General features: G+C 40.7%; 1 protein-coding gene across 1 annotated transcript in view; it reads right to left on the reverse strand.

Annotated features, from left to right (window-relative positions):
- astn1 (astrotactin 1) overlaps positions 1–12,632 on the reverse strand; it is a 2,216,244-nt gene that overhangs the window by 1,158,193 nt on the left and 1,045,419 nt on the right. Inside the window, exon 8 of the mRNA XM_060829548.1 lies at positions 3,888–3,972. Coding sequence (XP_060685531.1) covers positions 3,888–3,972 — 85 coding nt within the window. The remainder of the gene's footprint in view (positions 1–3,887; positions 3,973–12,632) is intronic.

A 12,632-nucleotide genomic window follows, 5' to 3' on the forward strand; every position in this document is an offset into this window, starting at 1 on the left:
AGTGCAAATGAAAGCTATTGAAAGCCACTGATGTCAAAAGATATCAAACATTTCTGGTGATAGAGATCTGTACAGCACTTCAATATTGTGCAGCTTAAAAGAAGTAGGGATGGGAAATCACAAATTGAGACAGTAATTGAATATTCTAAACAGGACCTTGATATTCTTCTGAAAAATATCCATCATCATTTTTAAAAGAATAGTTCAAATGTATAGTCCTGCAGTTATTAAATGGACCGAGGTATTTAGACAAACTTTAATATAAACTTTATCTCTTAAAAAAAAAGTATTATTCATTATGTCCTCCTTCTTGGAGGTGTAGAACATTAGTTCTGTTTAAAACTTTCGCAATGCATTTGTATTGTGTGATGTTTTCAACCATTTGTTGCATGGGTATCTTTCAAGTTCTTCCCAAGAGACTTTCTTGGTAATAGGCTCTGAGTGGAAATAGAACAGAGTACAAACCGAAATTAAGAGAGAAGCTCAACAGATCTAGCCACATCTGCAGAAAGACAGGTGAAGTTAATGCATCGAGTCCAATATAACACACTTCCTGTTTTAATTTCAGAATCACCAGCATTTGCAGTATTTTCTTTTCATAAAATGTTCGTGTGAAGTATATGGCAGTGGAAATTGTGATGAGCAAATTAATCTAATAAGTTCACTGTCCAGCTGGCAAAGTTATCGAGTGGATCACACAACAACAGTTTTTAAACTGTCTCCTCAGTGCATTGGATGTGTATGATCTCATTGCCTATTGGTGTTGATGACTGACTTCAAACAGGATACATCATCATTCTACACCACCCCTGCCCAAATCCCACTTTGGGCAAATTTTTCTTACCTAGCGAGCAAGTAGAATGTGCAACTTACTACTGTGTGGAATCAGTGAGCCTATGAACATAAGTACTTTCCCTGAAATGAATGTAAGCACATCAGGAGAAAGGTTTAGAAACATCTATTGATAGGGTTAGATGAAAATAAGCTCATGGCATTTAACTACTGCAATTGCTCAGTTGGTCTTATGTCATTCTATTGAAAGAAATCTGGAAAGTGCAAAGCTTGCAGTAGAAACATCTGACTGAAGTCGCTTTAGTTAATTTAAGAGAATTATTGAACAGCAGAGATGTTCAGTCCCTATTGTCAGAAGGGTGGATGTAAAGACAACAGAACAACCTGAAGAAAATCAATACTGAGATTATTTCCAAGCTACTGACATTTGACTAACTTTCACACAGGGAGATTAACTATTTTGATTGCTGCTGACCTCAATTACACAGTCTATAGATATAAATGGTCAGAGGCAATGTATTAATGAGCTTTGTGCCTCATTGGATGCCAATGTGTCAATCAGTAGTCCTACCTCTCAGTGCGGAGGATTGAATTAGATCATATATAGAGATATAATGCACTAAAAATGACTTCAATACTTTGTCAGGGCATATCCTATACAGAGTATATATTTATAACTCAACCTCACTATTTAAATTTCACTGAACAAACATCGTCACATAACCTCTCTTTTAATTTATTTGTTTTTAACCAAAATCTTGATCATTTGAATCAGTGGCAAACATGAACTTATACAAATGAAGAATTGAGAACTAAACAGCTGCAACATTCTCTCATATCTAAATCACCCTTCAAATTCTTGCCCAAAAAGTATAGTGGTTATCAGAACTAACAGGAATACGTTCAAGTCTCTACACTATATTTCAAGCTGTTGCTATGATTTGGAGGTGCTGGTGTTGGACTGAGGTGTACAAAGTTTAAAATCACACAACATCAGGTTATAGTTCAACAGCTTTATTTGGGAGCACTAGCTTTCAGAGCGCTGCTCCTTCTTCATCAGGGGGTTGTGGAGTATAAGATTGTAGGACATAGAATTTATAGCAAAAGTTTACAGTGTGATGTCACTAAAATTATACATTGAAAAAATACCTGGATTGTTTGTTAAGTCTCTCATCTTTTCGAGTGGGCATGTTGGCTTCAGTTCTTTCATATGTAAATCCCAGAACTTCCTTAAAGTTACATTCTCAAGTAAACTTTTACAATAGGTGCCATGTTGGCCCAGATAATGCATTGAAGGTGTGAGATGCCCTGTTTGAGGCTGTCTGTGGTGGTCTGTTACCGTGGTGTTGCCAGAACTCAGGACAGCTTACTAAGCTGAGAATTGAGACTTACTGTCGGAAGCTGACTTGACTGGCTTTGCCAATCTACCTCCAGGCCCCTGCAAGTCACAGGGAACAATACAGCTACCTGAAGACAGCAATCTCACCTGGATACTAGGCTAACTAGTGCACCAGACCAGCCTAGAGGTCTGCCTGCTTCAGCACTTGCTGTGGAAGGAAAATCTCTTCAAGCAGGATGGTCAATGGCAATTGTGGCCCAATTGCAAAGATCCTTTCTTAAATTTTAGATTCAAAAGTGTTGAAGAGAAAGTGCACATCTCCATTTTGGACGTTGTCTCCCTCAGTTACCTGCCACGGTATCCTGCTGTTTCATCAGTGTTGCAGGGTTTCCCCATTTGTCACCCAGTTTCTGTAGCCTGCTCACCATTCTTAAATGAATGGGCAATCACTATCAAGTGGTGAGATTGTCAATGTGGCAAAAATCCCAAATGAATGACATTAGATTTCTGTGCATCAAAAGGTCCTGAAGCCCACAGATAACAATGTGCCATAAAATTCTGATCCCAACACAGAACATTTTGTTTATCCAAAGAAAAAATTGCTAGAGAAATTCAAGTCTGGCAGCAAGTGAAGAACGGTCACCAAAATGTCAACTCTGCCTTCCCTCCATGGATGCTGACTTTCTCTGGAAATTTGAGTTTTTGTTTCAGATTTCCAGCATCCATAGTCTTTTTTTGGAAATAAAAAAAATGTGCTTATTACAGAATAGGCTTTGGACCAGCATTTACCCTCACAGTATCGCAGCTATTTAAGAAACAGAAAGACTTCCACTTAGATTACACTTCATGCAAACAAAAGATGTCTCAAAGCACTTGACAATCTATGAAGTATCTTTGAAGTGTATCACTTGAGGAAAATGAGAAGATTAACACGCGAACAGCAACCTCTTACAAAACGGCAAGGTAAGGCATTCTCCTCATGTTAACGGAGGGATAACTATTGACCAGGAGACTGGAGATAATTCCTCTGCTCTCATGTAACAGATCCCGTGGCATTGCTTTGCAATGGTCAACCTGGGTAGATGGGAGCTCATTTTAAAAGTCTTATCAGAAAGACAAATCTCCTGTGCAATTCCCAAAGCACCGCAGTAGATTGGTAACTCTAACATTTGTGCTCAAGTCCTGCGGCAGGACTGATTGTGAAGGTGAGACTGCTCCCAATTAAGGCATTGCTCATTCATTGCTACAGGTAGCATCATGCAGCCAGAATATTACAAGTACAGCAGACAATAGCTGTACTGCAGCAAATGCTAGGACATTACAGAAGGAGAAACTAGCAAAATGAGACAAACCGATCCATCTTGCTCGAAGTACAAGTTTGATATGACCTGCTTATTTCCAAATACTGCTAGCGTTTTTTAAAAAATATGTGTGGGTGATGACAGCTTCAGTAAACTGTTAAGGTTTGCTTTTGGGAGTACACAGTCAGCTGTACAAAACATGACCACTTGGTCATGAACACTAAATACCAGGGATCCTGGAGCACCAGAAAAGCAGCTTAAGGAAGAATCTAAAACGTTACATGTCACAGACCTAAATGCATAGAATTCGACAGAAGCAGAGGCAGGGTGAGGCTTTGGAATATCACTGATAAATGCTGAATATAATGGATTATCATTTGTCGCGACCCGATAGAGATTGGAATGGAATGGAGAAGGAGCAATGTGTAGCGATATGTAACAGGACATACACTCACCCTTGGTTTATGCCCCAGTCATTTCTGATGCAGAGATGCTTGTGAACAGGATCTTTTGTATATCCTTCCTTGCAACCACATTCACCTGCGGAAAATAAAGTGAGATCAGATTGATCAACAGCTCCATGAACCACAACGAAACAGCTTTCACAAGATTTCCCCAAAAAGGCCTTTCCAGACCAAACCAAGGAACAGCTATTTGTCTGAATCTTATTATTTCAGGCACTCCATTAAAAAAAAGTTAGATTAGGAACAAAAACTTTTTAAGCGGAGTTGACGGGCCCCTGAAAGAGAGAATGAAATCGCAATGTGTAAATTTACCCCTGTTTTCCAATGCAATGCAGGTAGCATGTCAGCTAAGAGGATTTCCCACTTCTCAGCTAACTGCTTGGTGTATTGGGAAGCCTACCAGAAACCAGTGTCAAAAGGAATGATCGCACTAACCCTAACAAGGGAGTCACAGAGGGAATGGTCTCAGGAATGCAAAATGGGTGGGGAGGGAAATATATCTTTGGTGGAGGTGGCAAAAGTGGCGGAGGGTAATGCGTTGTATCCGGAGGTTGCTGGGGTAGAAGGTGAGAATCAGTGGCAGGGGTGGGATCTGACCTTATTGCAATTGGAGACTCCCTCGTTCGGTCCATGCCCACCACCAGCCCACCGACCCCCCAGTCCCAGAACCTTCCTCTGCCACAGTGAGAAATGCAAAACCTGTGTCCACAATTCGCCCTCACCTCTAACCAAGACCCCAAAAGGATCTTTCCTCATCCGTCAGGTATTTACCTGTACTTTTACACACGTCATCTACAGTGTCCACTGCTTTCGATGTGGTCCCCTCTCCACTGGGGAGGCAGGACGCCAACTTGCGGAACGTTTCAGAGAACATTGCTGGGACACATACACACTCAACAATCCCACTGCCCTGTGGCCAAAACACTTGAACTCCACCCTCCCACTCCACCAAGGACATGCAAGTCCTGGTCCTCTTCCAACGCCAAACTCTAGCCACCCGACACCTGGAGGAAGAATGCCTCATCTTCTGCTTTGGGATCCTCCACCCACACGGGATCACTGTGGATTTGACCACTTTCCTCATCTTCCCTCCCCCCACCTTATCGAAGATCCAACCTTCCACGAGGGTGGTGCCAAGTTGAACTGTCCCACCTGTCCATTTTCCTTCCCACCTATCTGCTCCACCCTCCTCTCTGACCTATCACCATCACTGCCCTCCCACCTTCATCTACTTGTTGCATTCCCAGCTACTTACCTCCCAGCCTCTCACCTCCCCAATTTATCGCTTAGCCCCATTGTGCCACCCCTTCATTCCTGATGAAGAGCTCATGCTCGAAACATCGATTCTCCTGCTCCTCAGATGATGCCTGACCAGCTGTGCATTTCCAGCATCACACTTTGACACTGCTCCAGTATCTGCAGTCCCTTCTTCCTCCTAAAAGAAGGTTCAGAGCCATACACTTTATACAGTGAGCATGAATGCCTGCAGATTTCTCCAACATGTTCAGTGGCACTTAATCCTACAAAGTCACAACTCTGAATGGAGTTACATGGAGGAGAAACAAAAGTCAACTTGGGGAACTGTGCAGTACTTCAATTGTGCTCTTAGCACACACAAAAATATGCTGGTGCAGACTCAATGGGCTGAATGGCTTTTTCTCTATTGTATAAAATATAACCTTGACTACTAAAGGTGTGGAAGGCCATGAGAATGGCAACCAACTTGCTAACTCCATGAAAAATTCAACTGACACCCACAGATTGCAAACACCAGTATGGAGATTAAATCTCCAAAATGTTACACCATTACAAGATCTGGAATGATAACCAAACCACCAAAATGTTATAGGTGAAAGTGAAGACTGCAGATGTGAAGATCAGAGTCAAAGTTACAGTGGTGCTAGAAAAGCACAGCAGGTCAGGCAGCATCTGCGGAGCAGGAAACAAAAAAAAAATCAATGTTTCAGGCAAAAGCCCTTTATCAGGAATGGGCAAAATCCTGATGAAGGGCCTTTGCCTGAAACAATTTTCCTGCTCCTTAGATGCTGCCTGACCTGCTGTGTTTTTCCAGCATCATTCTAATCTTGACACCAAAATGTTATACAGACTACTCAGTGTTTCTGTTATTGTTGCGGCATTCCAAAGATCTAAGGGTTAGGATGAAACAGCACAAGTTAGAGGCTGGATGCAACCTTAGTTATCAGTAATTGCAAGTTACAGACAGACCTGTTAAATAAACTCATTTGAATGCTTTGAGTAAACCAAGTCTGCTCATCTGGGTTACTTACATTTAACAGGCAGAAATATTCTACGGTCATTTTTGTTTTTGGGTTTTAACCAAAGTGAATGCTGTGATGGACAGTGACAGAAGAAAAGGTAACTTTTGGAACATATAATGAATAACAGAGTAAATGTACTGTTACTACTTAGCCCAGGGAGAAAGTGATTGTGTTCTTTTTCCACCTGCTCCTTCCTCTGCTGAAGCCACTTGCCACGTAGCTGGTGCCAAGAGGTGTCCCCTCAAGGTGGCAAGGTTCCTGTAGGTTCCCACAATTCTCGAAACCTACTCTGCTTCGTATCACAAGCTCCTTGAGAGCCGTTTGGGCAAAGGATTGACTCCCTCATTATGCTGAGGTCTGCTCTATCATGTTTTGTGTGGCAGTATAGCCTTCACGACCAACACGGTGCACGTGAATGGGTTGTGCGCAGGAGTCTTCAGGAATAGGTAGCACTTGTTGCTAAGTAGCTACCCTTTCAGTTTGCTGATGGTGACAGCAGACAACACTAGAAAGAAAGTATTGAGAAAAGAGAGTGTGACTGCTGCCAGAGCATTGAGCCACATTATTTGCTGCTATGGCTCCACACCAGCTACATGCAGAGGGAATGAATCTCTTGGTTTTAGTACAAGATGGAATGGACATTTAGAACACACAAAGCCCTGTGCATATTGTCGATGGTGCCCTTCAGAATAGCACTGTTGCATTTAAGCCACATGCTCACTTGGACAGCTTGCTTTTAGCTAGAGAGAATGAAGTGCATTTCGACCTCACCAAACATAACCTCATTATGCAGCAGTGGGTGGCATGCTGCACGATGTTGCAAATACCTCTGCCTCAATCCTGGATTTGTGAACACATTCACCTTCATAACCATTGGAAATTCAAGTCTTACACTGTTTGGAGATGGGAATTGTGACAGTGGAAGATAGATTTCACAATGACTTCCATTAAGATGCACAGGTGTCTCTTGCATTGTTCCTTGCTGAGGTAGGAGAATAGTTTCCTGGAAATCTAGGTCAGATAAGGTAACTTGCTGGAAATCTTCCTCTCCCTCTTCCAGTTACCTCTTGTTTGTATTAAATCATTTCATGGGATTATAGATCTGGCCAGCCAGATCATTTAGGTGTCCATGCCTAATTGTCCATGAACCCAATTTTTTTCCAAAGCCATGTTTGAGAGTCAAGCACATTGCTCTGGACTTATGTAGGTCAGTTTCCAGCAGTATGCCCCATTCTACATCACCTTTGCTCATTTTCTAACATGTTGATGGAAACTCCGCAAACTCCCAAAAGATATTCACCGTACATGTATTAAAGCCTACATAGCACCCAAGTCAATTGATCCCAGATGCTGCAGATGATACTTTATTGTCCAAGAATACACACACACACACAAATACACAGCCCAAAACACTGGCACTAATGAAGCGAGTTTCAACCATCCAATTCAGTTGAAGTTATCAAACTCTGATATGCTTTCTTCATTTGGACTGCACAATTACAGAATATTGTATTCATTTATCATCTGTAATGATCATTGAATCTAAAATGTTTTGTAATTGCAGTGAACATGGTAGTGACAGACAGTCAGTCAGTTCACAGAAGCTGCATCTCTGCTGTTTTTAATTTATGGAGACTATCATTCTTGATACTTTTGCTGGAGCTGAAATAGCAATCATTTTGATTAAAATTGTGTCCAGGCTCATTTGAAGTGAATGAAGTTCAAATATTTCCAAATGTCATCTGCAGATACTATATCAGCCTTCAAAGCACCTTGAACTGTACAGAACATTCAATTAAACAAAACAAGTCTGTCACCAGGATCCACCTATCATGAAAAGGAAAACTGCACTTGTCAATCGCTCCTTTCAACGCTGAAACAGAACAGTTGTTACTTGCTTGTGATCAGAATGGCTAGAGTCTGGATGTCATTTTTTCAATGGATTGCATTTTCCCCAAGTAAGATTATTAAACCTAACAGACTCTGACCCCAATTCCCTTCCTTGTAGCAAGTTTCATTGGTGAGAAAATAATAGAGGTCTGCTGATTACATGATTCAGTGGCTGAGCACTGATTCAAACCAGATAGAAGATATCAGTCTGGTTACCTTGTGCAAGTAGAATTGTCTCCCTTGTTTTGTACAACAATACATTTTAAACATAAATCTTGCTAAAGGATGACTGAGGGAAGAGAGCTGTGGTTGGACACTACTGTGCTCTCACATACAGGCAGGTTGTTCAATATAACTCCACTTGTTCTGATATTTTCATATATTTAGAATGCAATGAACTCATTCCATTTCTTTACAGCAAACAATATTGGCATTTCAAAACTGCTCATAATTCTGTACTAATTGGGCAACCTTACTTAAAAATTGCATCATGATAGCTAGTGTGGGATATAAAAAATGGCCATTAGTGCAGTCATTACAAGTCCAAGCACATAGTTGGGGGTTATTTACAGAATGCCACATTATCTTCAATGCATTATGATTGACCTAAACTACTGATGTTTATTGCTGGCACATGTTGTTGAGATAAGTGATTCTGGGAGATCATCATTCCTCACCTTGATGAGCAAAAGATGTTATGCTGAAAAAATGATTTCTGAATGTTCTAAATGAACCAGCAGGAAGCAGATCTGCAGCATATTTCCAAGTTGATTCAAATACATCAACAAATAAATATTTGCACTGTATTATTTTGAAGTGATATTCTTCATGAATGTATTTGATTGAAAATGCACACATTACCCATCATAAATCTTGTCCTTGCACTTGGAGCAGACTGAGATTGTAATCATGTCTGCCTGTCTGCAGGGCTCCTTGAAATGATTTCCCATTTACTGACTCCACTTGTATCTCTGTAGCTGCACTGAGTCATCACAGTTCTGCTTAAAATTATTCTGCTCAGCTTATACTGTATTTAGTAGAAATTGAGATAAGTGGTGAACTACAGCTCTAAGTTTTGTTGTCGTGGGAGACCCTGTGCACCTTGTCGATAACAGATGAGATGATACAGTGTGGTATGCCCGATCAACGGGTTGTTCAGTTATAATGCAGAGTATTACAGTGCCTCCCAGTGGTGCTTCCCTGTGTTGTTTGTGAATTATGAAGCAGACAACAGCAAATTGGCAATGTTACACAATGAATGATTTTCCTTTCAAATAAAGTCAATGGCCTGTCACGAGCTACCACTGAAGTTCGATTTCTCCCTTTCCACAGCATGCAGACTATAAAAATCAATGTCTTGTTAGAGGATGGAAGGTGATAACAGATTTTCCTAATTGGGTTATTGCAATAAAAGGAGTTGGAAAAAGGATAAAATAAGAGGGATGACATTGCCCACAGCACATTTTTTTGAACTGATCAAAATCTAGAAACTGAATGGTCTTCTTTTTGAATACACATTTTGTGATCTCGGCTGTACACATTATCCATTCATTTATGTACCAGCAACGCAACATGGTACTTGGTAAAAGTGTTTCTCTCGAGCAAAGCTCATCATCTTAATTTTGGAAGCACATTTATATTTAAATTCCTATTATAAAACTCAAATCAATATAATTCTAAAACAAACAAAAATAATAACAACTGCACTTGGTTTAACTGATATTTACAACAGTAGCTAATAAAAACTTGGGAATTGCAATGTTATAATAAACCGTTGTGGCTATTGTTCAGTAAGGAAGGTTCAGATTCAATCTCATGTGGATGGAGTTGCTTCGCTCTCAATATATGCTGTTGATATTGGTACGATTTTTGCCTCTAGCAATCACAAAAAAAAATGTCAGTTTAGAAAGCCAATGGAAAGCAAATGCTTGGCTCATCCTGTTAACTCAAGTACTGAAATGTAAAATGGAAAGAATGTAAAATTAATATTAATCCGTGGACCATTAACCATGGTTAGTAATATCATTTACATGGTAAACTCATTGCTGTGCGTGAAAGGCACATGACCCAATTGTCTGATCTATTCCTGCAGGAGTCAGACAAATTGGCTGAAAACACAGCAGATGGATAAAATGAAACCTTTATTTTTGCAATTAATTGGGCATATAACTTCAGCTGGTTCCAGTTGCAGTTTTTAAAGGGCTGGCTTAAAATAGCAAAATATAATGCTGAATTCTCCTGGCTGTTTAAGCACTGCATTCATACTCTTCTTTCAGTAAGGAAATTAATCAATTGCGAATCACTGAATAATTGATTGGGAGGGTGAAGAGGGAAAGCAATCAGTTGAAGGAATGATGTACTCTTGTTGGCTTTGGGGGTGGGGGGGGGTGCAGTGGTTTGGAGGAGGTGGTAATGGTGGTTGGAAGAAATCAGAAATCAGAAAAAGGAACTAGTGAGTTTGGACACAAGAACGAGATGCATTTTGAAAGACTGTGACAATAGGATTTCATGTGGGCTAGGAATCAGGTTGCAGCAGTATTCTGGATGAGCTCTTGTTCACAGAGGGTAGAAAACAACAAGGAGGGCAGGGGAGTTTGTACTAATCAAGTCTGAAGGCAGGAAAAAGACACAAGAGGGTTTCCACAGCAAATACATTGAGACAGGCAATGTTACAGGTGTGATGGTAGATTGTCTTTGTAATCATAGAATCCCTACAGAGTGGAAGCAGGCCATTCAGCCCATCAAGTGCACATCAACCCTCAGAAGAGCATCCCACCCAGACCCATCCCCTTACCCAATCCCTGTAACCCTGCATATCCCATGGCTAATCCACCTAACCCACACACCCTTGGACTGTGGGAGGAAACAGCAGTACCTGGAGGAAACCCACGTAGACAAGGGGAGAATGTGCAAACTCCCCACAGACAGTTGTCAGAGGCTGGAATCGAACCTGGAACCCTGGCACTGAGGAGTAACCCCTCCTAACTGAAAGGACATTAGTATTGATAGCTAAATTTTCAGTCAGATGCATTGCACACAGTTGAGAGAGTCAATGCTAGAGGTCCCCCCCAACCCCCCAGGGGGCACTGTTTTTCCCTTCTTGGAACTTCTACTTTCAATCCAGCTTGTGCCACAAAACTGACGAAGCAACTCGGTCAAATCAATCTGGAAAGATCTCTCTTGGTCACACAGTTTACTCTAAATCAGTTAAGTGCCCATTTAAAAATTAACATTTCAATCAAAAGCACAATAATTTGAAAACATAATTCTGACAGGCTCATAAATCCATCCAGTTACGTTTTGTGCCAGAAATGCACCAGAAATACCTATGCTGTCAGTCATGCCTCCGTCTTAAGGCTTGTAGCTTTAAAAAAAAAATCGAGCGATTTGGAAATGTTATGATATATCTCCAGTGCAAGTGAGTCTTGAACCCTGATATTCTGGGCCACAGGTAGAGATACTCCACTGCACCACAAGAATCTGCACCACCTTAAGGTCATTCAAATCACTATTTACTGTATTTCATTCACGTGCAAAGTCAATATCTTATGGATTTCTGCTCATGCTTGGCTTATCAACAGTTCAATATGTTTGATCCCTTCCAAATTCCCAAATTAAATTCTCTTATTTTGAGCCTAAAATCTAAGCTTTTCAATAACCTTCCATCCAATTGCTGGAAGTTATGTCTCTTCCCTGCTACTTGCTTTCAAGCAGCATTTTCTTCCTCTCTTCAGACTAATTCTTCAAACATAATACGTGTCTCGTCATACCTGCTCAATTCCTTAATGCTGTTTTTGCTCCCCTCCTTCCCTAGTTCACTGAAGTTGTGGTCGTTTTTACCCCAGGTATTATCTTGGAACTCTCAGCTCAGAGACTGGGGATCATGACTCTTCCAAAGAGCTGAGCACAAAGTTTGGGCTGATTCTTCAGTGAAGCACTAAGCAATGCTGCATGGTTGCACATGTTACTTTCAGATCAGATATAAAAAAGGACCCACAATACTAGTTGAGGAATAGCTGTGAGCTCTGCTAGTATTTGGTCAGCACTCATCCCTCAAACAGCACCGTAAAAGATTACATCTCTGACCTATATCAGTCGAATTTCTTCCACCTCAAAAGAATTAAACAAATAGGAATGTTCACACAGAAGTGAATTACAGACCATGGACCAAATAATGACTGGTTTGAGCATCAATAAAAATATTCTGTTGTAGAATTTAAGTAAGCAGGCTGTAATGCAAAATACTAATGACCATTGTTGCATATACATTTACTACATCTTTTATAGATATTAGCTGCAGCATCTTTTTCACTAGGTTTTTACAATTTAAGCTGAAATTGTGTTTTTGAAACTTTCAACGTGATAAACATCGCTAATGTTTAATGGGATTCATCACCTAAGGAGAGTCATACAGGTTAGAAACCGTCCCTTTCGACTGTGCTGAACTGTATTCCTAAACTAAACTAGTCCCATTTAAGACCATAAGACATCGGAGTGGAAGTAAGGCCATTCGGCCCATCGAGTCCACTCTGCCATTCAATCATGGCTGATGGGCATTTCAACTCCA

The sequence above is a fragment of the Hemiscyllium ocellatum genome, chromosome 9, assembly GCF_020745735.1.
Source record: "Hemiscyllium ocellatum isolate sHemOce1 chromosome 9, sHemOce1.pat.X.cur, whole genome shotgun sequence".
In the NCBI taxonomy this organism is placed as follows: Eukaryota; Metazoa; Chordata; class Chondrichthyes; order Orectolobiformes; family Hemiscylliidae; genus Hemiscyllium; species Hemiscyllium ocellatum.